At 43.2% G+C, this 27,483-nt stretch overlaps 1 protein-coding gene and 1 long non-coding RNA gene across 3 annotated transcripts; one reads left to right on the plus strand and one right to left on the minus strand.

Moving 5' to 3' along the window:
* Positions 1 to 210: 210 nt before the first annotated feature.
* Positions 211 to 3,535, minus strand: LOC136554549 (uncharacterized). Its single transcript, XR_010783350.1, has 2 exons — positions 2,392 to 3,535; positions 211 to 2,275 (listed from the first exon to the last, which is right to left on the minus strand). It is a non-coding gene; the product is annotated as an uncharacterized lncRNA (long non-coding RNA).
* Positions 3,536 to 3,654: 119 nt separating this feature from the next.
* Positions 3,655 to 26,388, plus strand: MRPS18A (mitochondrial ribosomal protein S18A). 2 transcript variants are annotated; one of them, XM_066546586.1, is made up of 7 exons: positions 3,655 to 3,772; positions 3,945 to 3,976; positions 7,415 to 7,519; positions 15,477 to 15,600; positions 16,366 to 16,432; positions 25,582 to 25,748; positions 26,229 to 26,388. In XM_066546586.1, the coding sequence occupies exons 1-6, from the start codon at positions 3,673 to 3,675 to the stop codon at positions 25,724 to 25,726; spliced, it is 573 nt and encodes a 190-aa protein (XP_066402683.1). In that variant the 5' UTR covers positions 3,655 to 3,672; the 3' UTR covers positions 25,727 to 25,748; positions 26,229 to 26,388. The 2 variants fall into 2 exon arrangements, with proteins under 2 accessions (XP_066402683.1, XP_066402681.1); XM_066546584.1 differs by having other exon boundaries at positions 25,582 to 26,388.
* Positions 26,389 to 27,483: the final 1,095 nt, after the last annotated feature.

The following is a 27,483-nucleotide window of genomic DNA, read 5'->3' on the forward strand; positions in this document are numbered from 1 at the left end:
AAGCACCAAGAATGTACCATTGGAAACCTGCACTGGTCCTGGGGGTGCGTGTGGGAACTACTTGACCTAATAGCTTTTTCCATCTTGATTCCTATGACTTTTAATCATGTTTGGTTGGAACAGCCTCAGCCTTCAGAAGCTATTTGCATGGGTAAGGCTCTGGAGCAAATATACATGTCATCCATTAACATCCAGCAGACCAGAAAAGGCTCACAGGACCAGAAAAGTTTCTTTGTAGATGGAAGCAGATACACTAATACATTACAAGAAACAAGAAAAACAACAAAACATAGTCCATTTTCAGACAAGAACATAACACAGATTAGTATGAAAAGAAAAATGGAGCTTTACAGAACATCGACAATGTGTAATGCCAAAGCAGCTCAAACAAGAGAATACAATTTCTTTGAGAACAGTCCCATAAAAGCTCTGGAGGCTATAAGCAGTTAGGGCATACGTTTCTCAAGTAAAATACGGTACTTCCTTACTCCTGACCAGATCCACATTTTGGAGCACAGGTTCAATTTTTATTCAAAAGGAAAATGACTAATTCTTCAACTGCCAGTGACATTGCATTCTACTCCTTGGAAACATCCAGTTCTATCTAAACTGGATGACCCACCACAGTGCTGACAAATCACAGACTACAGCTGAACCAGCTTACAGCAAGAAAATCACTTTATTTTCTCTCATGTACGGGGACATCGTATTCAGGGCTATATTTCTTCTTCCCTGAACACAAGGGCTTGATGAAATAAACACATTCAAAAATTATCTGCAAGAAATCAGAAATATGTCAAATTTCCAAATTTGGAAAGAGATTATGGGCTTCAACTCAAATTGGCACATGTTTTGTTTTTCTCCTTGGGACTTGATGGTCTGCACTGCTAACAGTTGTAGAAATATGCACAACACAAAAAAAAATTCTCAGGAGAAGAGACAAATCGCTCAACCCAAGCATGCAGGTTTTTAAGAATGCAATGATCTTCCTTCTTTGCATTAAATTATTTGTTGCTTAAACTCCTTTAGAGACAGCATTTGTTTGAAGGTGAGGCAAGCAAGTGGAGTACTTACTGCATTTGAACTACCACCATGTCGCTGGTCTCCTTCTGTCTGACCAAAAGCCACACCACTGCTTAAGTATCTGTTTCAAAAGTCCCATGACATGGAGAAATTTTTGAACAGCCACTAATCCTCTGTCTACATAACTTTACCATGGTGAGCCAGCACCGCGCTTATCAACTGTTGATTTCCATCCCATAAATTAAGTTTTCCCACTCACAAGAGGCAACAAAGCCAGCAGAAGAAACTGCATTTATTTTAAGCCATTGAATAAACTCTTCTGTTAGGTTGTTTCTTCCCCTAGGATAAAACTCACTTTATAAAGAAAAGAAAACAACAACCAACCCATAAAATTGTGACTTCACTACACCACTGTACCCAGCGATGTTCCTTCTCCTCATAAGGAAATAATTCCCAGACTGGATGGCAGTAAATATTTTGTTTGGCTCCTATGTTTAAGCTTTTGGACAAGTTGAAAATCACCCTGATTCTAGAAATCATTATATAGCATAAAGCAGTGAGAGAGGAAGAGCTCTCTTCCGGCAAGCGTTCTTTCTCAATTTGTTCTCTCAATAAATGGGATGGCCCTGCTTTCACTGCTTGGCATAAAGCACAAGAATCTGGACAGAAGCCCTGCCTTCATTCCCACTTCTTTGGAAAGTCCCAGAGTTGAGAGCTTAGACCTGTAAGTGAAAGAGATTTACAAAGTAGACTATAACAAGAAACAAGTGCAACACACAAGAGGAAGGAGATGGAAGGACCTCCTGTGACAGGAAGATTAAATTATATTTTACAATAAATTTTACATGTATGTTGCAGTTTACATTTTGCACCACATTTTATATACAAACTAAGAAAAACATACATCTTGGATAAATACTGTTGACCACTTATGAAACAGAATGGCATGAATGTCCATCAGCGTGCATGAATCACAAGTGATTTTAATTTACTCTGTTAGTTTTCACTTTCTGGATTTTTTTAAAGAGTTGAAATGACAGAAAACAAACAAGCACTTGGAGAAACTCCATGAATGACCTTTGCTCTCAAGTACAGTTCAACTCAAGTATGCTCTTCACGAAGATGCAGCATTACCATCTAAGACAAATTGTTTGTTGGTATCTGAAATCCCAGTGGACTACGTGGGTCTGAGCAGCACCTCTAGGCTACCTTGCACCAAAGGCAGGTGTAAGAAGTCAAGCGATGAGGTATGCTAAGAAAGATGATGGGAAAAATGATCTCTCAGCAGCCTTCAAACTGTCAAAGACAAGTGATATTCAAACAAAAATGGAAAGTATTTAAACTAGACTGACTGTTTACAAGACTTACAGCCGGGCAACACACTGCTTCAAATTGTCACCTGTTGAAACACACAAAACACTGCAGGAACAGGCAGGAACCTCAGGATCCCTGAAACATACAGATGTGATAATAGTGATTTGAAACAAACCCCCTCCCTGAATCCCACAGCTGGCCTGAAACCCTCCTTGATGCAGGAGGCATTCCAGAGTCCATCCAAACAGAGGAGCCATATAGTTGAAGGAAAACCATCTCTCAGCCTTCCCTCACAGGAGACCTAGGAGATTCAGGAGCTGTGGCAGGAGCATAGCTCAGGCTTCCACAACACAAAGGCATCACTACCACTAGATTTATCTCCATCCTCCTAAACATGAACCAGATGTGCCCAGGGGATCAAGGAGGCTGGTGGCATCCTGGTCGGTATCAGCAGTGGTGTGGCCAGCAGGACCAGGGCAGGGATGGTCCCCCTGTACTGGTGAGGCTGCACCTCGAGTGCTGTGTCCAGTTCTGGGCCCCTCACTGCAAGAAGGACATTGAGATGCTGGAGAGGGTCCAGAGAAGGGCAGTGGAGCTGGTGAAGGGTCAGGAGCACAAGTCCTGTAAGGAATGGCTGAGGGAGCTGACGGTGTTTAGGCTGGAGGAGGCTCAGGGATGACTTTATCGCTCTCTACAACTCCTAGAAGGGCGTAGCCAAGTGCAGATCAGCCTCTTCCCCCCAGCCATCAGTGCCAGGACAAGAGGACACAACCTCAGGCTGTGCAGGGGAGGTTCAGGTTGGACAGCCGGAGGAATTCCTCTACAAAAAAGGTGATTCGACATTGGAAAGTGCTACCGGGGGAGGTGGTGGAGTCACCATCCCTGGAGGTGCTCAAGGAAAGACTGGACGTCTTTCAGTCCAATGCACTCAGTACCATTGTCTGGTGGTGTTCAGTCATAGGTTGGACTCGATGACCTCAGAGGTCTTTTCCAACCTAGCTGAATCTGTGATGCTGTGAGCCGGAGCTGATACGACCGCCAGAAAATCCAAGCCCCCAACCAACCAACCAACCAACCAACCAACGGAAAAAAAAAACAGGAAAACCCAAGCCCAGCACCAACCACAATAAACTTAAAAGAAACAAAAGAAAACAAAGAGAAGAACCACCCCGCGAAGAAGACGCTGGGCAGGAGAACAGATTCCTCCCCTCCTGCACCCCCGGCTCTGCCCCTCGGGCCCCGGGGCGGGCGGGACGTGCCCCGAAATGGCGGCAGCGGCAGCGCCGCCCCCCCCGCTGGCGGAAGTGGCGTGACGGCAGCGCCGGCCGCGGCAAGATGGCGGCGCCCAGCCTGCTGCACGGGGGGTTGCGGCGGATCTTGTCCGGGCTCCTGGGGAGCGGCTGGGCCGCGCCGCCGGCCCGGGCCCTTCGCCAGGGTGAGTCCGCAGGGGGCTCTGCACGGCCCCGCGCCCCGTTGCCTCGCCGCTGTCCTTGAGAGATGGTCGCGGTCACTGTAATTTGCCCGCTCCTCCCGCCCCCTCCCAAATGCTACTTCTTTCAGGCTACATGGGTCTCATTGTGGCTTCCCGTCTCTTTTTTCTTTTGCAGTCGTGGAGGTGACTGAAGGCAACACGACCACAGTAAGTCCCTGCACCCCTTTTCCTTGGTAGCTGCCTCTGCCGTGGTTTCTCGCTCCTTCAGCCATGTATGTGTCCGTGCCCTACCCATAAAGGAGAAACGGGGACGCTTTTTTGCTTGAAAGACCTCTCAGGGTATGAAGGCAGAGCTAAGGCAGGGATTTGCTGCGAGTGCGGGTTAGCAGTGGAGGGTTTGGCTGCTAAAGGACGGGATTGTCACCTGTTGCTGGTGACAGGTACCTCCAGTCAGAGCCCTCATGAGCACCAAACCCCTCACTGCGGCCCGGGTAAAGTCGGGATCCCTGACCAGAGGCATTCAGGATATAAAACGCTGGAGGCCATTCTTCAGACGGTTCTGTTTCCTAAACTGATGCCATTTGGCATCGTCTTGAGTGTGGACAGACACTAGGGAGGATTGCCAGTGGCTTTGTCACTTCATCCTGTGCTGGCAGTGCGATGTGGCATTGCAGGATGTGTCTGTACCGCCTACATGCCACACACATCTCATGCCTTTGATCTGTGCTGTGTTAGTTAACTGCAGTGTGTGCCATACTGGCTTCAGGTGATACAGAGCTTCCATATTATAACACACATGGTAAAGAAAAAAAAACAAAGTGTAAGATGTTTTCAAAGGAAGACCTTAAATACTAAAGGAAAACTCCTGAAAATGAAACAGAAGTTCTGAAGTAACTGATAAAGAAGAGTATCTTCTTAGCTACAGTTTAAGGCAGGAAGGAAAAGATTAAAGCAGTAGAATTAGAACTTTGCGTAGTTAGCACCATCTAATGTGTTATACTTTTATCAAGAGAACTGTCATTTTTTAGAAGCACAGAAATTACTGAAAGGGAAAGGAGATTGCATTATTCTGCTCACATTGCATATGGCAGTAGCACTATATGTCTTGGTTGGAGAGAGATAACACAGATTTTTTTAATATATATTTATTTACATACATGCATATTTATATATATAAATAAGATGAGAGTGAAGGAGGAATTTGGAAATAGCTAGAAGAGAGTGCACTTAAATGTTAATCTGTATATATATAAATAATAGGAAAGAAATGAACTATCCTAAATCTGCTTGTTGATCCCTTTGAAACTGTTAAGTATTTTTGTCAGAAATATATTTTGTTGAAAGTTTTGTTGTATTTGTGCTAGCAGACATTGTCATGTGTGAAACCTGCGTGGATCAGATAACTTACTCTATTTGATACTACATATCTAAAATATATGTCAGTTAGCAAGATGTCCTAAGACTGTCGACAAAAAATAAGTTTAAGGTGCGGTAGTAGGTAAGATGAAAAGCATCTATTTCTTGCCTTCAAGTGCAAAATTACTAATCTTTGCCCAGAAACCTGAAGAGAAGAGCTTGCAAGTGTGACCTGAGGTTGTTTTAACCAAAACAACAGGGGAGTATGCACACCAACAAAACACACTCAGTGGATTGCTGTATTTTGCACTCAATCAGTTTCATAGGGGATGTAAATTATATTCTCAAAAGTCCAAAACATTAACTGAGGCTTGAAGGAGAAAAAGTAAGCATTACATAAGCAGAGCCCTTTTGAAAATAACTCTTCCTGGAGATCTGGATATATTTGCTGTGTAGTATCCTAGCATCAGTCTGGAATCCATCAATGCCCCTAGATGAGGAAGATGTTGTTAAAAATTGTGTAAATTGACAAACCAGAGGGCTGATATGTTTCTCAGTGTATCCATTGGTCACTCCATTTATCCTGCCAATTCTACATGAGCCTTCTCTGAATCCATATTTCCCTGATCATCTTTCTGTGTCCTTGTTTTTAATCAGTATTGAAGGAAGTGTTTGATAGTGAACCAGTTGATAAATCCCAGAGAAATACAGATTTAATCAGCATACTGAGAATGTAGAACCCCTACACTCCCTTTTAGATGTTTAATAGAAAATTAGCAACTGAGTGGATTAACAGTATAGAAGTCCTCAGCAGTTGGGAAGTAATTGCCAAAGCTTGTACAATGAAATTTATCTCAAGAAAAATTGATGTTGACATAGCATTCTGAATCTCTATTTATTTCCAACATGGAATTACAGTCATAGTACAGTCTGAAGCCAGACTGGCAAGAATCAAGACTAGATACCCTGGCTTCCCTGAAAATAACTTCACTGGTTAATAGAAAATTTGATACTGGCCTACATCTTATATTCATAGCTAAATATTTGTTTTTGTAAAATTGGTTGTTGTACTTGTGGGGGGAGGAATCTTACTTAAAAATTGACAATTTCGTCTGAGGATCTGAGATGTAAACTACAAGTAACTTACCTGTTTCTGTTTTATCATCAGAAAGGCAGAAATCTGGCATATGCAATAGATCTGTGAGTTCAGCTGGATGCCAGTTTCCAGTGCACACTTACAGGAAAGGTCATGCTTTTCTCTTCTCAGGTCTTCAGGCACAGAACCTGCTGTTTTCTTAAAAGTAATCTTTCATTCCACCCAGGTTTTCTTTTCAAACTCTGGTGCTTGCACACTGTGAGGCTGGCAGTTAGTGTTCGGAATTGGCTTTTAATCTTAATTTGACCAGAGGAAACTCAAATATCTTGGAGAAAAAATAGCTTAGTTTTATTCTCTCTTCATTTGGGTGCAATTTGAGATAGCTCTTGTTTCCATTTGTAAATCCTCAAAAAAGAAAAAAAAGACAAGTGCACATGCAGATAGACTTTGCATTTCTAACACATCTATGAATAGGAAACAATTTTGTCATGTTCTTCCTTTACACACCTTGTACATCTCTTTGCATGTTACTTGTGAGAAAATTTGAGTATTAGATGCCACCACTTTATAGTGATGTACAAAATATAATTTTATAATCTCGTAAAAGAATTGTTCAGAGAATTAAATGGGATAAAATATCGATATTATAAAATAAATCTACAAGCCCCAGAGACATTTCCTAACTATCCTTTCTTAAATTTAAATTCTGCTCAGAGTTTTCCCTGCTGGTGATTTCTAATCCAGCAAGCCCCTATATGTTTTCAACTATAATATGCATCTGCTATGCTGTGGCATTCTCATATTCCCTGAAGAAAAGTTATTTTAAAGCTTTTGGCTAAAGGGCCTCTACAGTTTCAAGGCATGGTGGTTCAAAAGAGTACTGCAATAAGTGGAATTCAGGTGAATATGAGAACTGCACACTGACTGTCGACTAGTTTACATTTAGAAAAACATACACAAGAATTTGCCAAAGGGTTTTCTTTGCCCTTTGAATTTGTCCTTCTCCCCATAGTCTGCGGCATAAGCATTCCAAAGGACTTGTTGTATCTCTATAAAAGTGAATTAAATGATGCAGGTACTGTTCCCCTTATATCCTCACACTGTGGACTTGATGAAAAGTATTCCTTAAGTCACGGGTGCAGGTAGAGCTGTAAGCCGTGCCTGATCATTGCATGCTTTGAATTGTTTCCTAGATTGAAGGGAGAATTATAGAGGATGCTGAAGCACCACCTCCTCCAAACCCCTCTGGCCAGTGTCCCATCTGTCGCTGGAACCTGAAGCATAAGTATGATTATGTGGTAAGTTTAACGAGGGAATTCCCCCAAGCCTCATTGCTGGACAAGTATTGCTCTCAGATCTACACCCCACACAGCCTGTCCCTCTTGAGTTTTCCTGGGTGTAGTAAAGATACTTAACTCCAGCTCTGCTTCTCTTGGGTGCAGCAAGAGCCTCCTACACAGTAATTGTATGCCTTGGCTGATGGTGTTCCCGGGAAAAAGCATGAGCTTGTATCAAATAGGAGATTTGGAATTACTCACACGGCCATCTGATCTGCAAAGGCCATATAGCTCTTCTGTGCCCAGCTGCCTTTCACTATTGCACTTCCCAGAGAATCAAACTGGAATGTAGCATTTAGTCAGTGGATACAGCCCTAGCTCCAGAGAGGCCAGAAGACTTGAATAGGTCACTTATATGACTTCAAGCACTAAGATTTCTTATTTGTCATGTTTCACTAAGTTAGTAACTGTTTCATACAGCTTTTGAAACTTTATAAGTATGAAGGAGCATACATTTTTACTTACCTTGCAAGAGAAAAAAAAACAATTTTTATTCAAGCATTTTGCAGGAAGTGCTAATGAGAAGGTTATTAACTAAAGAGGGGATAACTAACACCTAAAGAGGGGATAACTAACAGTAAACCTAGAATATGGGAAGGAAATCCTGTAGTACTATAAAACAAAAGCATAACAGTCACGAATGCTTCTGAATAAGAAGCATGATATAGCAGATGCAGAATGTAACTTTACAGGAGGTCACTCAGACACAGAGTTTACAAAAGGACTAAATTACCCCCTTGCATGCTCAAAACCCAGCACTGGAATTAGAAAAGAAGAAAAACAGACAGGAACATGCTGTTACTAAGATAGAGCAACAGAAAACTCAGAATAAGCTGATGTCAATAGGATTAGAGAGGGGGATACAAATACATTGGAGAAAAAGAAATGTTTGTGGGAAAGTCCATTATTGAGAGGAGAAGGGGACTGAAATCCACTTTGGTTGCAAAATGACTGTGCTGCTTGTGTGTAGTCCTAGTGCACACATGCAAAGGAAAAATTATGTTTTACTATCTGCATATTGATGGCAATTTGCAAATGTAAAACAGCAGGGAAAAACAAATACAGAAATAACTTAAGCATTGAATAGGGTACAGACCAGCAGGCCTGTATTGCATGTTGCCTCAAGGTCTTGAAGGAATTAGCTAACAAATACGTTACTTCAATCACAGGATTTTTTTAAAGCATAAAAAATAATCCTAGGGAATCACCAAATGGTTTAAAAAATGTAAGTGACATACTAAGTAGATAAGAGAGGAAGGAGAATGATGCTGATGATTACTGATTGGTAAATAAAACATTGCACATTCCAAATAAAGGGTGTCAGCTAGGACTAAAAGCAAATAACCTGTTGGATAGGACTAATTAAGATTCATGAATTATGAAGAATATGAATACAGCAATAGTACAAGACAAAATACTTGCAATTACTCCAGACAGGTGAAACAACAGATGTGAGGTGTAAATGATATACATTAAGTGTCTTTCAAAGCCTGTGTTGCAGAAATAGAGGCATTTAGAATCTGATGTTGTCAGTGATTCTTACTCAGGCTGGGTACAATATTAAACAGTGAAATAAGTTGGGGGCAGGGGAGTATTTAGTGTTTCCTGGCTTGGTTTCTCAACAACATGGGAAACCTGGATATACAGTGAATTTGCAGATCATAATAAATTAGGTGAAATGACAAATACCATTTTGTAAAGTACTACAAAACTGGATCATGTCTGTTTTGTGGGGCCTGTGTTTGAATGCGGAGATTCCTTGCAATTCTTTATCATGGTTACTGAATGGTGTAATGATCAAAACCAACTTGTTACTTACTCTGGAAAATACTTTTTTAAGGTTCATATCATTTTATGTGACTTATAAATGCAAGACATAAACAGCATCATTAAACTCAGTAATTCTAGAGATTTACAAAAAGCATTCCATGAGTCACACATTTACAACCCTTGAGAAACTATAAACTGATGTTCAGGATGAAATAAGTTATGGCAGTGGATTACATCTTAGAAATATAAATATATATGTAGACTTACATAGATTCAGTTCCTGCTGCCATGTGTGGTAGAAGACTCCACTGAGTATCTGGAGAGATAATGCCATCAAGAACCAAAGATGTTTTAGACTATGTGATTCTGTAGAGTCTGAGTTCCAGGATTAGAAATTAGAAATTCACAACAGACAGTGTGAAACATGAGTTTTACATGTGTTTGTAGGGTGAACTAAGTTATGAGTTTTCTTCCACACTTCATTTTGATTCTTGGATCCTGATTTCTACTGTGCATTAAGGAGGCAAGAGAAAATGAAATGTGAAGAGAAGATTCTGCAGCCAATCTTGAGAATCATTACTAAGATAATTTCTTATCTAAGATAAGAAATTGTGGTGCTGGGAGGCAATCTATGAATGTAGATTCATCTCAGCTGTCACATAGATTTTGAATGCATGTGCATCTAGTGTGTATATATCCAGTGCTCTTTCTGGACAAAGAGCTAAAGAGAGCACTGTGAAGTGGTATTTTGAAATTGCAGACATTTCTTACCTCATATTTAGAAGCATCCCTCTGTGGGGCTGATTAGAACTAGGAGAAATTTGAGTTCTGGGGTAGACCACTTCTCACTTGTCCCTTATGTTTTTGAATGCTTTGTACTAGTTGCATATCTTCACGATTTTCAAATGTTAAAAATCTCCCTTTTCTGCACTAAAGTACTCTCTGCTATTTTATTCTCTGCTGCAGCTGTGGTGAGCAGCAGAATCTTGAGATGCTTTAGTGAAGTGCAGGCATTTAACTCTGTGGGCAATTAAACAGTGGGACATTTTTCTCAATGCTGGTTAATTGTCCTAAATGTCTGTAAATTGAGAGCAGCTATTTTTGTTAAGATATAGCCTAGTTCATACAGCATAACCTATAAGATGAGCTTGATGAGAGCTCATCTTATAGGTTATGCTGTATGAATTAGGCTATATCTTAACAAAAGATATAGCCTGGTTGGCGGTTCCTTTGAGATTGATAAGCTGAGATCAGTCTGTTGCACAGAAAGGAAAGTGTGAGCTTTTTTGCTTGGGATGCTTGTAATTGGACTGAATGAGGCACTATGAAAAGGGAAGTGTTGAATTAGCCCCTGAGGGAGTTGAGTAATATGACCTCACAGGACTTTCCTTTTGTCCTGTGCAGCTAGCACAGTCTAAAGTAGTGGCATAATGAGTTACTCTGGCTGTCAGAGAACTGGGGGACCAGTGTCTCCAGAGCCATTAATCAATTGAACAGGCATTGTGAGCACTAGCAGGTCATGATTCCAGCCTGCCTCAGCTATGGTGTAGAGGGCTGCAGTTGTCTTTCCCAGTTCAATCCTGATCCTCTGGTGTGGCTCAGGGTAACAGAGCTTAATATATAAATTCCCACAGTTTGTGGTCTGCATGTGTCTGTCTGTCCAGTAAAACTGAGATCTCAGTTGATTTTTTTCATATCCATCGGAGATAAAAATATTCTTTTGGTCATTGTATGGATGCAACTGGATTGAAACCTGCAATTGTTTTACAAAATGTGTGGACAATGGTGTGCAGCTCCCAGGAGTAAGGCAGAGAGGAAAAACTAGATTCTTGTATAACTGGAAATAATGACTGACAGACCTGTCTGATACAGCCCAGTAGTAATTTGGCTGCACAGATAGAACTGTTCTTGTGGTAAATAAAAGTTTTAATCATGCGTCAGTCAAGGATCCTGCTTTTGCAAGTGTCTGCAGACATTGAAATGCAGGTGCCTCTGCATTTTGGTTACCATCTATTCACAAGAATATGGGGTACATAGTGCTCCATCTAGCAAGTTTGTCGAGCCCTTTTAGAAGTGGAGGCTAAACTTGTTTTTCATTTCCCCCCCTTATCCACTTCAAACATCATTAGTTTGAGTAGGCAGTAAATATGTCATCTTGCTTTGGCAACAGTTAGGGGAAATCAAACTGCAGGCTTTGCCTATTAGCCCTAGATTAATTCAGTCCAAGTTGTTTTCATCAAATGCTGCAGATTACAGGGGTGGGAATCTGGGTCCAGCCTCATGGGAGCTGTCCAGTGATTAAAGCAAATCAGTGGTTACAGGCTTGGCTGTCCACTAGCACAAAATGTGAATTGCATGGAACATGACGGCACCATGAGAACTTGCCAGACATTTTTTTTAATTTGACCGCTCCGTGTACTTGTTCACTTCCCTCCACAGCTGCCCCATGAAGTTGGCTGTACCTGTCTGCTTTGTCCCAGTGGTAAGATACATCTGTGTGAATATTCTGGGAGAGGCACCTGGCCTGTTAACTGTGGGGAATCTTCAGAAATGGACAAACCTTTGGTCAAGAGTGCAGCATTTTGAGCCAAGCAGCGTGACTATGATTTGAAACTGTAGCAGCTGGGACATGACTGATGATTTCAGTCAAGAAATGACTGCCACACCAGGGTGTTGGTCAGTTGGTGACACTGTTCTCTTTTTTTTTTTTTTTTCCCCATAAGGAGAAAAAAAATATTATCTCTATTTGCTTCCCACCACCCCCTTTGCATGGAAACACTTGATAACAAGCCTGTGACTCCATGAGGTGTGGTGATAATATGAGAAATCACTTGGACCACACACACGCCCTTCAGAAGAGTGTGTGGCCTACTTAGGCTTTCATGGCTGCAAAGACTGAAACTGCCTCGAATTTGCCATCAGCTTTCTTCTTCCTCTTCTCCACAGATTAATGCGGCAGGCTAGTAGCATGGTCTTGCAAATTTTTCTCTTTCTAGGTACTTAGAGCTGAACAGTCCTTCTTCACTTAGGGAAGTGTTATGTGCTAAATGGCAGATTGAGCTGTTGGTGATTTGAAGATTCAAACAGCTAAAAAAGAGGAAAAAGGGGGATAGAGTCCTACTCTGATTTCCTGAATCCAATCCAGTGTATTTCAGGAGTGGTCAAAAGTCAGTGTTCTTCGACATTTTGGTTGGCCTCCATCCAGTTTCTACTAGTGCAGCTGGCACCATCTGGTGCCCTGGTTACTGTTCTCCTTGGCAGGGCCATGTTTAGCTGGGCTGAGGGATACTCTGCTTCCGTTTAGCCATGGATGGCCTCCCAGGAGCCTACTGCTACTTGCTCAGCTGGCTTTTCTCCTTTGGATACAGCATAGTCCTGTAGGGTGCCTGGTCAGTAATTTTGTATCAGTGAGGTATTCAAGTCAGTGCCTAAATGTCAGTGGCCCTACATGACATGCCATGTTTTCAAAGGAGCTGGATCTGAGAATCAGTCTGAATGTGTTCACTGTAGACAAGTGGATGCAGAAAGCAAGAACTATGGGAAGAGGGAAGCTGCGTGTCACAATGATATTAGTGAGGACAGTATTGATTGGGGGTGGGAAGGACAAAAACAAACTACAGAACCCCCAAACAAATAAAAACCCTCAACATTTTGTCTATAACACTTGTAACCAGCATTTTATCCCAGGTGACTGGAATGCATTTTTAAGAACAGTAGGAAGGAGGAGCCTGAGAACTACTGATCTATCAGCCTCACCTCTGTGCCTAGGAAGGTCACGGAACATCCCCCTAGAAGCTGTGCTAAGGCACATGGATGACAGGGAGAAGATTTGATACGGCCAACAAGGCTTCACCAAGGGCAGGTCCTGCCTGACCAACCCAGTGGCCTTCAGCAATGGAGTGACTCCATCAGTGGGCAAGGGAAAGGCTTTAGATATCATTTTTTCTGGACTTCTGTAAAGCCTTTGATGTGGTCCCCACAACATTTTTCTTTATAAATTGGGGGGAGATAGACTCAATGGCTGGACTGTTAGATGCATAAGGCGTTGGTTGGATAGTCACATCCAGAGAGTAGTGGTCAGCTGCTCAGGTCTGATAGACATCAGTGACAAGTGGTGTACATCAGGGGGTCTTACTGGAACCAGTTCTATTTAGTACCTTCATTAATGACATAGACAAAGGGATTGAGTGCACCTTTGTGAGGTTTGCAGATGTCACAACTGAGGGATGGGATGCCATCCAGAGGAACCTGGACATGTTCAAGTGGGCCTGTGGGAATTTCATGTGGTTTAACAAGAGCATGTGCAAAATGCTGCACCTGGGTCAATGCAGCCCTCACTATCAAGACAGGCAGGGAATGAACAGATGGAGAGCAGCCCTGGGAAGGACTTGAGGATGCTGGTGGAGGAGAGGCTGAACATGACCCAGCAATGTGCACTCACAGGCTAGAAACACAATTCTGTCCTGAACCGCATCAAAGAGCGGCCAGCAGGGCAAGGGAGGGGATGAACTCAATGATCATTAAGGTCCCTTGCAACCCAAACCATTCTTTGATTCTGTGACAGCATCTGTCAGAATCCATCATTATCAGAAGGGCGTCCTAAATTCCAGCAGCCCCCTTGACAGCTGGTTTTGTGCAATAGGCTGGGTGAATAATTCCTAGTTAGCTAGATTTCTGAATACTCACTTTATATTCACTCGTGATTATTTGCTTTTGCAAGGCCAGTAAATGAAGGTAAGAATGCTCCAGGGAGCTCTTTGTAGAACAGCAAGGGTGGGGGGTTAGCAGCAGGTCTGTGAATCTGTGAGCTGGCAGTCAGGATCACCCAACATGGAAAGCAACAAATACTCTTTGTTCTTGCCTGGTGCCCTGGCTGAGGGGTGCAAAGTTCTGCCATGCCTCGTTTGAACTCGCTCTGTCCGGACGCTCGCTGGCTGCTCCCCTCAGCCTGCAGGCAGCCTCTGCATGGTCCTGCTGCCTCCACTAGGAACATACTTAAAACAGCCGTGGAGAAGTAAACTCTCAACCAGCAACAAGTCTGTTGAAGGGGAAATAACAAGTGGGAAGTCTCTGGAGTCCATTTGGGCCAACTTATGCTGATGTCAGGATGTCAAGAATGCCTGCTTGTATTGGCCTGAGGGGTATCTTTGAATACCACCTTGAGGGGTATCTAGCGCTGGTGTTGTGCGTGGAAATGGAGAGCATGGATCTGAATCCTGGGCTGTTGTACTGTGTACAGTTACTGGGACACTTGTGCAACAGCTGTTGCTGCTGTGTTTAAAAATTTGTCATTCCAGCCCTGTGATACTATCTGATCCTAGAGATCCCTTTAAATAGTTTTTATTAAAAAGGCTGCTTTACATTTCTAGGATTTTTAATTTTAAAGATCAACAGCAGCATAGTCTAAATTGTTCTTGAATCACAGACAAGCCCTCAGCACGCTTCGAGTGCTCCTTTCGTGCACCATGACTGTCACAGCCCCACCTAATGCACACACAGTTGAAGGACTGACTGCAGCAATTTATCCTATTAGTCCTTTCTCATCAGCACATATTCTTTTCTTACATAAAGCTTCCTCATGCAACATCTTAGACCATTTCCCTGCTCTCCACCCCTCTGGAGAGACCTGAGGGAAGCTCTACCATGGGAAACTAGATAAAGTTTGAGGAGTAGATAGCAGAGAACAGTCCTGCTCTGAGGGAACAAGGAGGGAGTCAGAGGTGATCTAACATATCTGTGAACTTTAGGACAGCAGCTGTGATGGCATTTCAAGTTGTGTAAACAATATCCATCTGTAGGTCTTGTGTAACTCTTAGTACCTAGGACACATTATCTTAGCAAGAATCTTGGAGCAAGTAGTGAAACAGTGAAGGAGCAGGGATTGCAGCTGACATCATGTGTTTACACTAGTGAAGTCAGGGAAAGACTCAAACCATCTGAGTGACCTTACTAAGCTAAACTGGCAGGCAGTGATAGCAAGCAAAAGCCACTTGTTGCCAAGCTGCAGACAAAATGCGTATGGAGGAATCATTGTTTGTTTTACATTGTTTTGAGTTCTGTACACAACACAAGGCTCAGCACAACACCTGCAGTCACAGCAGTGAAGGTAGCTGGAGAACTGATGGTTTTGCCCTTCTCTCTCCCTCAGGATGTCTTGCTGCTGAGTCAGTTTATCCGTTCAGATGGAGGGATGCTGCCGCGAAGGGTCACAGGCCTCTGCTTGGAGGAGCACAAGAAGGTTGCTGTGTGTGTGCAGATGGCTCACCGTGCAGGTACATAACCCCTGACTGTAGGGTACCTACTGAACCCTTTGAGAGGGGTCTCCTGCCCAGTTAGTATAGCTCAGTGAGATGTCATTGTCCAGTCACCCAGCAAACTTGTTATGGTCCCAAGTGCTGGGACAGGGTGATGGAACAGAGAATACTTGTTCTGCTTTCTCTGTGTCCTGACTCTTGCCTTGACAGCAGACATTTATCCCCGTAGATGAGACAAGTGTTGCAGAAAGATCTAGGAAATGGCTCAGTCTCCAGTAACTAATGATTAAACACCTGCTTCTGAAATTACTTGATTTACCTAAGCTTGACCTACCCCATTAGTAACGTGCAACTCTGCCATCTGCCATGTGATGACTTTTTTACTTTTCCCAGGTTGACACAGTCAAGAGTGTTGTGCTGATCTTTGTGCCTGGTACCTGAGTTGTATCCAAGTTAAATGGACTGAGAATTTTAATAGTCAGATTTTCCATCCTGAAGATGGAATCTGATGGGACACCAGTGCCCCATGTCCTCTGTAAAAGCCTCTGTGATAAGCCCAAGTGACAGTGTCTTTGGTGTATATTTCCTCCCTATACCCAGCACAACTTCTCAGCTTCTCTGGCTGGGGTGCAGGTTCAGAAGTGACTGAAGATAAAATACCCTTTCTAATGTACTTGAGCTTTTGTTGTGCTGTTGCCTGGCTTATGAGGTGTAATGTGACTTCTGAATGCAATAGAAGCAAAGAGACACTGCAAAATATTCTCACATCTTTTTCTGTTTCAGGTTTGTTGCCAAACCATAGGCCTCCACTTCCTGAAGGGCATGTTCCCAAGAAACCCAAGCTGAACAGGTGAATAGTCTTGTCTTTCCACATTTCTCTTATTCAAGAATAAATTGGAAAGGGAAAAGCAGTTCCTTACAGCTGGGTGAGAAATGCCTCAGGCAGCAGGGTTCATAAAGTGTACTCAGGATTTTGGAGAAGATCTGACACAATATTCTCTTGGCAGTCTTTTAAGGACAAGTTGTATCTCATATAAACCATTTATTCACACAAGATTAAAACTGCCACACATGTTAGAGTCTGCCTGCCCTTCCTCAGCTGTGCTCACCTCCTCATCACTAAGAATCAGTAAAGCAGTCACAGGAGGATGCCACAGATTGAGTCACAGCAGTGCAGAGTAGCTGAGGTTGGAAGAGGGAGGCCTCTGAAGATTATCTAGTCCAAGCTCCCTGCTTAAGCCAAGTCGCCTAGAGCAGCTTACTCAGAACTATGTCCAGCCAGGTTTTGAGTATATCCAAGGATAGACTTCCCCCAGATTCTTCTGAGGGCAGCTTGTTCCAGAGAACCAGCCTCATACAAGGTAGCGTTTCTTACATTCAGACAGAATTTCTTTTTTAATTTGTGCCCATTGCCTCTTGTCCTGTCACTGAGCACCAGTGACGGGGGAGAGCCCTCCCCTCTCTTCTTTACACTGTCCCTTCAGGTACTTAGGAACATTGGTAAGACCTCACTGAACCTTCTTCTTTCCAGGCTGAGCAGTCCCTTCTCTCTTAGCCTATTTAGCCCCCAACAGCAGGAGGGTGCCCAGGCAGCGATAGCAGCAGGCTGGCTGAGCAGCCAGCAGGGGCTCATGGCAGGTCTGTTACCTTCTGCCCCATTCCGGTTTCCTCCAGTCAGCGATTCGCCCTCTGCCCGCTCTTCCCCCTCCCCAACCTGAATGGCCCCTGGCCTTTGGTGGGCAAAGGGAAAGCCTGCAGCCGCCTCCTGCTCCGTGCTGGGCGCTTGGAGGTGCTAATCCCCTGTTTATAACCTCACACTTTGTTTCCATGGGGATGTCAGAGCCATGTACGAACCTCGCATTAGCAAACCGTGGGGTTACCAGAGGCCATGGGGCTGTCGCTGGGAGAGCTTAGACTGCAAGGCTGGAGACTCCTGCATTTCAGGTCTGATTCTACAGTGGAGATTTGAGAGAGGCTCCTGGAAATGCTGGCAGGCTGCATAATGGGTATCAGTGAGGGTCAAATTAGAGGACTCTACATTTGATGCAGCCCTGTAGCCATCAGATACTTCAACTGTAATAACTTCTTCCTTGTGTCTTACAAGTCTTGAGTATTTAGTATCTCTGTGTTATCTGGCAGCTGTGGGGTGGAGCATATTATCTTGTTAGCATTCACATTGCAACCCTGAGTAGCAGGTTGAGACTGGAAATGGTAAATGCAGCATCTTGCTGAAATCACACCAGGACTCCAGATCTGATGCCCTGACTCTTACAAATTGTTCTATAGACCTTTAGTAAGAGCAAAGACTGAATACCTCCGGATACATTCTGCATGCAAGTAGGTGTGCTACACCTCTAAATTAATTAAACTAGAGATTACTGCATTGCTAGCCCCTCCCTACACTACCCTTGTTTTTCTCTTCCCAAAGAGGGAATGTAGCAGGCCCAGTGGAAGCAGTTTAGAAAAAGAGAGCAGAGCTGTTTGCTGACAATACGGAGTAGTATTGAAGAAGGCAGACCTTGGGGTCTGAGTGAAGATAAGAGAATAAGATCAAGAAATGGGATTGAAAGTTTTGATGGTGGGGCTGACACTATAAAAATGTATCCCAAGAACTAGGATAAAGTGCAGGAGTACTTCAGGAGTTCTGTTCTCCTTCTCCTTCATGATATTGTCTTATCAGCCTGTTGGAAGGGGAAAGCTCTGTGTGTTGGAGCCTTGCAAAATCTTGGCCATTCTGTAAGAATTTTGACCATGTGAACCCCCACCTGTACTTCCCTCGTTGCTCTCTGGAGCAGTAGCTGGCATGGCATAAGGCAGGAGTTACAAATTGCTTCCTTCCTCTAGCCTGAAGTGCACCCACATGCTGAATGACTGAAGTCATTTAGCTGGTACTTATTTTGGGAATGAAGCCAGAGCTCTTATCAGAAGTTTCCCACATAAATGACTTGTCCAAGCTTACCTTGTCTTTGCCTCTGTACTTGTTTCCGAAGCTTCCTGTGAGTCTGCAGTAACTTGGGAAGCACTCAATCTGTGGTGCTGCTAAATGCAAGTGAACTGACAGGGGAGAAAGGTGGCAGAAGTGAGCTTGAACTTTGGAGTCAAACAAGCTGCCTTGTTCAATAATAAAGCCTCTGATTTGGCGTTATTATAAAGCAGAGCAGTAGGGCTCAGGAGCTCAGTCCCTGGGTAGGGACCGGGTGCCCGAGGCTAGCTCGCTCATGCCAACGCCGCGGGGCTGCCATCTAGCAAGCATGGTGATTATGAGCTCTATAGTGATTGCAAGCTCTCAGGATTTCAGCTTTGCTTGCTAGGTAGTGGTACCCCGGGCTGGAGGCTGCAGCAGATGGGGAGAGAGGAGAAGGAGAAGGCGCAGGCTGTTCCACGAAGATGGCTTTATTTGGGGAGGTCCGTGAAGGGTCTCTGCTCTTCTTCTTTCTCCTAATGGGGTACAGTATGCTTCTTTTATAGGGTTGGAAAGGATCCAAGCTTGACCAATGGCAAGAGGTTAACATGACATTGCCTTATAGGGTTACAGAGATAGGTTAAGGGCGGAGGACAGGGAAACAGGAATTTTCTTTTGCTGTTTCAGCATTCCTATTGTTCATATTCTCCATGGTGTTTTTCCTAAATCTATGGGGTTTGCTACAGTTCAATGCCATCAGTCTGCATCATCCTCTAAACATGTAATATCAGGGCTATTCACCTGACATAGCTTGTTCCTTCACTGTGTTTATGTCTACTGGATTTTTAAGTGCCAAGAAGACATCAACAGGATCTAAAGAGAGCCCATTATAGCAGGCAGTGCATTACACAGTTAAGTGATGTGTTTTCCAAATCTTTGAGCTTCATCTCTTTTTGAGATCACTGTATTGGCTGTTCTAGCCATCTTTACCACTCTGCTTAGATGAGAGGTAGCAGTGCCTTTCTGCATTGCTGCTATGGCCCTGGGAATGTCAACAGGGAGAAACTGAGATGCCTCATAATATGTTTGGGCCCCTTGTTAAAGCTTTTCCAAGACAAGCACAGGTAATGTAAGCAATCTGTTGTCTGTCTCTTTACTCTGAATGGAGAAAGTTTTCACTTTTGTAAAGGAAGGGCTTCTGAGAAGTCACTGTCTACTCCAGATGTTACCTCACTCACATCTGTGTGAATTTGTAATGTCTGGGAGCTGCCTGCCATCTTACACTGAGGTGAAGAATGTTTTGCTCATGGTAGAGCTCTTGACATACTACACCATCAATGGCTAGAATGACAGGACTAAAGCCTAAGATAGCCTTAGGGACTGATTCTGCTCACACCACCTGAGACTGAAGGAGATTCATCACTTCAGTGTCAATTGGGACTCAGAGCCCAGTGCCTCTGCCATGATACAGAGCATTGAACTACTGCATGTAGACTAGGAGCAGCAACTCTGGTCTGGCTGAAGTGTGGCAGATTACTTCATTTGGATGAGCCTTGCATTTTTTTTCTTGTTTGGCAAAGTTCTGGTTGGTGCTTCCTGTGGCCAGGCTTCTTCCAAGGCCGTGTCAGTATTTTTGAGAGCAGCTTCATTTGTTGCCAAAAGAGGGACAAATGAGCCTGATGAAAAACTGATTTGTCCCGTAGACAATGTATACAATGTGTACATTGATGTGTACATTGTCTAAGGCCAGCTACACAGGAGGAACTCTATGGCTCCTGGGCAAATGTACTAAGGAAGTATATAAAGGACTGAGGAGCTGCATTAATGTATACTTTTGAAAGCACTAAAAAAAAAGCTGTTCCTCAGTTATATTTTTACTGCAGTTGTGGCTGTCTTGGCCAGAATGTGTGGCCCATGTCACTGTCACCCTGATTAAAGTGAGCCTACTTCAAATCCAAAGAGTCTGGCATGCACTGGCTAGCACCTAGCTGGGATTAAAAGGTATCATGCCTCCATATGGAGCTATCAGCAAACTGCCTTGTTTTAACAAGGGTCAGGGGTGCTGACATGCTATCGATTTAGTGTTGTGAAGTGTGGATTTATCATGCAGAACCCCTCTGCCTCTCAAGAAGGTGCTCTTCTGGTGCTTATTCAGTGATGTTTTCCAAAAAGCAGAATTCCTGCTCTGTTTTCTGAACTGGTTGTACTATCTCAACTGTACGAACTTTGGACATTCCCTTCTACATGCCCCAGATTTCTCTGCAAAGCGATAAGGATTTCCCTGCTTTGTACTGGGTCATTTGGCAGCTGGCCTTCCTCTACCCACTCCATCTCCTTATCCTGTGTCCACTTCTGGAATTCAAGAGGAGCAGAATGCTTTGAGAATATCTGTCCTGCCAATCCTGCCTTGTACTTGGTTATATAGCTGTCTAGCATAGTATGGAACATTCATCCATGATGTAATGTAACACAGAGGAGGAGATTGGGAACTGCAGAAGAAGGCAGAGGATGAAAGTGAAATGCTAAGCTTTGTGGTCAGCTAAGCTGAGGGTGGTAGGAGATATATAAGAACACCTTGTGGTCAGAATTCGACTGGGGAGCATTCCAAATCTCCCTCTTCTATCCTCTGCAGTTTGAACACTGTCCAGGTGAGACTTGCCATGATGTTTCTCGTTTCTTGGACTTCAGTTCTTTGCCTTTTTGCTTTCTGCCTGATTCATTTTTGATAGTGATAGCTCATGAATGTTACCAGTTAACTGCTTTACTAGCTATGCTGCTTTTGAAGAATTGGCCGTCGGAGTAACCCACATCATCCATGAACTCTTGAGTCTCATGTCCTCACCTTCTCTTATGTATCATTTGTCTGCAGAAGTTGGACATTTAAAACAAATGAAGTTTACCCTGTCAATGCAGAATTACTCCCTACAGTTAATTTTCCTCATGTTTGGCCCAGTCTGGGGCTTTCACTCTTTCCAGGGGATCATTTCACAAGCAAATTTGTCATGCAGCCAAGGATTGTTCCCTCATCCTCAGCCTGTATTCTCCCTTTCAAAACTTCCTGCTGTTATTTCTGCATTTGTTCATGCTCCAGCCTGGCATGTTCCAGTTAAGTGCTGCAGCAACAAAATATTTTCACTAGCCTGTGAGGCTGAGGAAGTTCTAAGTGATTTCACCAGCATTGTGTAGGGTGACAGACTGTTCCCATACTCCAGAGTAATGTATGTGCAGGCCACCACACACCAGAGCCATTTGGGAAACAGTCAAGCTCAGCTGTAGGTCAAACGTCTTCCTTTCAGTAATGGAAACCTGAATAGCTCAGCAGTTTTCTTTTCAGCATGGAAGTTTTTGCATGGAAAATGTGGACTAACAGTCTATCCAGAACAGTCCCTGAATTCAAGCCAGCATCTAGATGCTCTTTTAATATGAATATAGCACTCATGTTCTTCTGGCAAGTCCAGAGTATTGGTTAAAGCACAACACTGTTGTGAAGTTGTTCCCTATCCAAAAGGACAAGGGGATATCACAGGTTCCCTGACTCTGGGGTCTGTCAGCAAGAGGTGCTGTAAGATTATGGAGTACTTGATTTTGACTGCTCAGCTGCCACTCCATTTCCAGCTTCCTACTGGAAGAGCATAACTTGGCACAGATAGTATCCAAGTCAATCCCGCCTCCATCACCTGAACTGGAGGAGTGATTCTGTGTTAAGCAAGAGGCAAGCTCCCTACAAATTCCTCATGAATTACAAAGTTCTCAGGCTCTGTGGACACCTCTCATCCCTGGGAGCAGAATCTGGTTTCCCTGCTATCAGCATTTCACTCCAGCAGCGTGTGGTTCCTCTCATCTGCATGGGAACTGTGTTGTGCATAGCATGTGTATTCAAAAGCAAAGAGCCAGAGGGGCTGCAGGTGAGCAAAGCCAAGAGGTGTCATGGGAAGGGATGTGGCAGGGAGGAGGCAGTCTCGCCAGCACTTTGATCGAGTGCTTCCTGCAGTCTGTAGCCCTCTGCCTTCTGCTCTTAATCCAAACAAAAGCCATATTGAAAAAATTCAGTGAGGGTTCAGAAGTTCAGACTTGAATTGTACCAACATGGCCTTTGCTTGAGCTGTGTATGTGGTTTTCCCATTTCCCTTACCCTGCACATGAAAGCCTTGTGCCTGCTCCTAGGTCTGAAGTGGCAGCCTCCAAGTGGGAAGGCCTGCCCACTGAATAGAATCCATGAAAACAGACTTCCACATGCTACAGAGATTTTAGGCTATTACAAAGACCGCAGGTGAATTAACCACAGTTGTTTCCATCCTGATTATATCTTGCCATTTCCCATCAGGGAAATCCCACCAGAGTTCCTATCATGGTTTTTTTGCATAAATTTGTGCACTTGGAGTCCAGGAATTCTTGTTCTTGCTCAGGACCCTGCCTTAGTCAAGGGGGCAAGCAGAGCCCTGAGGTGAGTCACAATTCCCAAGACTGGCAGTTATGTCCCCCTTGGCCTAAAGTGGGAGCTGTGCACACTGAAGTGACAGGTGAGGACACTGTGGACCAGCCTCATTTGGCATCCACCTGAAGAGTCTGTCTTGACAACCTTCAGCTACTCGAGAAAATTCAAACACTCTGCCAGTGTGTGTTTGTAGGTGATCATAAAAACTCCCCAAGACAAACCTTATTAAGATACAATGAAAAGTAGGGGCACTTGGTGAGAAAAGGGTGTACCCTACCTTACATGGATGGCACAGTTTGCAGGGAAGTCCTGTGTGCTAAGCTTTGGAGCTCTCCTCTGTGAATTTTGTGGATTGTTTTTACCCACAGAAAAAAAACCCCCAAATCTGTGAAATCGGTAGGAAACGGAGTTAGTCAAAGAGGAGAAGGAACTTTGTAGACTGACTGCTCCCAGGCATTAGGCTTTTGCCCTGCTGAATCAAGGTAAAAGAAAAAAAAAAAAAAGAGGCAGCAAACAAAATAGGACAAGTTTGAGTTTGGGACAAAGCAAGTATTAAAAGACCTAAAAGCAAATGTGCTCCAGGAAGGGAAAGCGTCCAAATGTCTGTTTCAGCTAACAATGAAAAGCCCCAGCCTGCAGTCCCCAAAGGAAGCAAAAAGCCTGGACCAGAGGGCTGGATTAGACCTGCTCAAAAGAGAAATAACAAAAGCTTTAAAATCAGGCCATTACTAAATCCTCCTTCCTATGCAGAATTGGGGTGTGCACTTCCAGCCCCCACACAGAAACAGAGGGATTTCTTAAAAAGCCACTGTCTGTCTAAACCTGCATACAGCATTGATGTGTATCTCACATTCACACATTCACTACTCTCCCAGTGAGATCATTTATTATCACAGGAGCACTTTCCCATAATCGTGTGGACACGTGACCAGAATTGCACTTGGCACATTGATGCATTAAAACAATTTGGGATTTTTTCCCTCCTTTTCTGTAAGTGTAGTCTTGCAATAGCAAAATTTGTGCTACAGCACCCCCCTTGCAGCAAGGGGAATATGAAAAGGAGGACCTAGCTCATGTGCTCATCTAATAGCTCTTCAGCTTCTCCCAAAGAAGCTGTCTTGGCATAGTCCTTTGCCACATTCCAAACTGGGGACTGTGTTTGGTCTCCCTGAACTCCCCTTGCATGTGAAATTAGAGACAGGAAAGTCTCTACCACTTCCTGTCCCAATGCTGTTATGTAAGGGATTCCACTAATGCACTAGCATAGCATTACAGGTCAGAAGGGATGAGTTTAATGCACGTATAGGAAAACAAGTGGCTGGATCTTGCTATGTGTTGTCACCCAGACCCCTCCTGCTGGTACTTCTAGGTGTTTTAACTGTCCTACACTCCTCAAAGCAAAGCATTTTGAAAGTGCCTTGATTTCAGAGGCAGAAAGCTCCACATGTGATTAATTTTTCAGTTTGTGCTATTAGGGAGAACTGAGGAAGAAAAGTGCTAAATGGGCTGCTGTTCTGCAGTCTGTAGCTGCCTGGCATAGCAGGCTTTCTTTGTAGCTCTCAGGAATGTGCCAAATGCCTTCAAACAAATGTCTCTGTCCAAAGTTCTTAATATTTCAAATTTGCACGATGCAAATAAAAGGTAACAAAGCTTTTTGTGGAGGGGATGAGTGATTGAGGTTACATTAAGACCATGGGATTACTCAACAGAGGCGTGCAAACATTGTTGGACAAAGTTTATCAGTCTGTTCCAAATTCTAATTTGTTGGAGCATTGTTTGTACAGATTATGCTAAGGTTTTACTTTGGATCTTCATTGTCTGAAAAGACTCCTCTTTCTCTAAGGACCTCTATTCCCCTCTCTACTGGTAGCAAAAGATTTAAAGCCTAACAAAACTCCAGGCCACCCAGCCACAGGGTAAGATTTCCAGTAACTGATTCTGGATCTGAAATCCCCTGCCTGTTTGCAAAGCCAAGTCTAAAACTTCAAATGGTAAGAAGCAGAGGATATTTGCCAGATACTGCTCTTCACAGAGATTTGTAGTTGTGATGATAATTCCATTTTAATACCTCTTACACTGTAGGTGCTGACTTCCTGCACTAGCAAGCTCTTACAGCATTGTACAGAGAACACTAGAGCAAATATGGACATATAAAAATACAAGACTAGGCCAGAAACCCATTGCATGCAGAAGTAATAGCTAATTATCCCCCCAAAGTAAATGTATTTGTTTTTAGAAGCTTTCTCACAGAATTTAGCCTTTGTAATTAGTTTACCTTATTGAGACCAGCTGTTGAAATAACACTTCCCCTAGAGGCTGGATGCATTCAGTCTTGGACTTAGTTGCAATGAAGGGATTTGGCACTCCTGTTTCGCTGCAGGTGGACAACTTGCTAGCAGCCTGGAGACTACACCTGATTTGTTTTGTGAAAATGGAAGCAAGCAGGTGCCAGTGGGTTCAGTAGAGAGATGAGCTTGGAAATTCCAAAACAAACAAAAATTCCTTTCCCGTGGTCCCTTCTGAATTGAGAGAGCTCTGCTCATAGTTATTCCTTTTATAAAGATGTGTGTTAGGGAGGCAAAGGCTATAGTGCCTTGCTTCAGCTGGAACATTTTCTCAGTGATCAGTCTCAAACTGAAATGTGTTTGTGTTGTTTTGACAGGTACCTGACCCGCTGGCCCATCAGATCTGCAAAGCCCATTTGGAAGAGGGGCCCTAAGTGGTGCAAAAAGCCCTACCCAGTTGGACACCCTTTGCTGAAGGATAATATCAAATATACACAAAAGCCTCTCTGTTTAAACCACTAGTGGCCAGAACTAGCATAGTCAAGTAAGCACATGTTGTCCACTGTTCTGCTGGGGTTTTTTTCAAGTTTGTCAATATCTCCAATTTTCTTATTCCAAAATTGTCTTTAGTACTCTATATTGTGTCCAGCTGTAATCTTTTCCTCTGGGAGAATACAAGAGCCATCAAAGCAAAGTTCAGTGTGTAGGATGATTTGATAAAAGCAAGGGTCAAAGGCTTCTACCTCAAAGCCAGAAAGGATCTGTAGGCTTTTGTTTCTTTATGTTCCACAAATAGGTTTGGAAAAGGATGTTTCCTTCTCTTCCCAGCAGTGACTGGTGTTTCCTCATTGAGGTGTGTTTCAAGTCAGATTTGCCTCATTTGAGCTTTTGTACCTGTGACACAGATGGAAGAAAAATTTCTCTGCAGCACTGTATTTTCTCAGCAGTAAAAGAAATTGTTATTGACTACTGAAATTAATTTTTTATTATTATTATCATCTGTTCTATCCATAATTTTCAGCAGAACACCTGTGGCAGTGGCAAACAAGTGTGTATCTTACGTGTCCCCTGAAGAATTCCTGGCTTATTTTTCACTCCTGAATCTGGCAAATACACAGTGTTGACATCCTTGATGACCGCCTGTTTTTTTTTCCCCCTGGCAAATAAATTTTTCATAAATCTTCCCTGTCAGTGATATGGTTGCTTCCTGGGATAGTTTGGAACTGATTATCCATCCTGTAACTAAAAGGTGGCACCATTTATCTCCCTTTGTAGTACACATACAGATCTTCCACCTAGTCACCATTGCTAATTATGGGCCTGGTATGAAAGGCTCATTAAATTTATCTTGGTCATTATTGTTTTGGCTCCATTTCTTTGGTATTTATCTGGGGGCTACAAATCAATACAAAATTTTTATGTACTACTATGCCAATTAATCTTGTATTGCTTTTATTGGAATCATCTGCTAATACCATCAGCATGGACAGGAACAAAAGGTAAGGATAAACCTGTATTATCCAGGAAATCAAATTAGATTTAAATGGTTCTTTTTAGCCTTATTTTGTGAAATAAAAGCCCTAGATTCAGCCCCTTGAGCTGGCCAAGACCTTTTGCTTTGGGAGACAGAGCCAAGACTTCATTAACCATACTGAGATAAAATCTCTGGCTGACTGTATCTGTTTTATAAAGCTTTGAAAGCTACAACCCTTCAGAAAGGAAAATATTTTTCTTTATTCTTATACACACAGAAGTTACTCTGTCTTCTAGCCCAGGTAGCTCTACTCAGTGAGCTTTGCTAAAAGAAAAGTCACTGGATTAAACCATTGTCTTGAGATGAACCTGAAAAAGCACATTTTTCAAGACCAGGTGATGCCTACTGCTGGTTGTTTCCTACAGTTTAGTGACATGAGGTGGAAAGACCCCTCTAATTTTGGTGAAATCTTAACATCTGAAAAGCGAAATACTGTCTTCAGTATGCCTTTCTAGAGTTCAGGGTTTCATACAGATCTCTTACAGTATACATCAGCTTTCTGCCCTGCTTTTGTCATTCATAGATGACAGCAGGTATTCATTCATGTTTCCAGATTAGTTCTTGTGTAAGCAAGGTGCTTTTGTAATCAGACAGATGGCCTGGGTTTGATTTCTGACCCAGAGCTTGCCTGTCAGGGAAGAAAATGCCACTTGTCATTATCTATAAGATCTGCAGTGACACATTACAGGGAGAGCTTGGGGCTAATAACACCAAGGTTGTGTTCAATCCCCATATGGGCCATTCA

Source organism: Molothrus aeneus, chromosome 3 (genome assembly GCF_037042795.1).
Source record: "Molothrus aeneus isolate 106 chromosome 3, BPBGC_Maene_1.0, whole genome shotgun sequence".
NCBI lineage: Eukaryota > Metazoa > Chordata > Aves > Passeriformes > Icteridae > Molothrus > Molothrus aeneus.

Excerpts from the sequence above, each read along its gene's own strand:
- MRPS18A (XM_066546584.1), top strand. The coding sequence starts at position 3,673 with ATGGCGGCGCCCAGCCTGCTGCACGGGGGGTTGCGGCGGATCTTGTCC. Across the intron at positions 7,520-15,476 it reads AGCATAAGTATGATTATGTG|GATGTCTTGCTGCTGAGTCA; the intron begins GTAAGTTTAACG and ends TCTCTCCCTCAG. Across the intron at positions 16,433-25,581 it reads AAGAAACCCAAGCTGAACAG|GTACCTGACCCGCTGGCCCA; the intron begins GTGAATAGTCTT and ends TTGTTTTGACAG.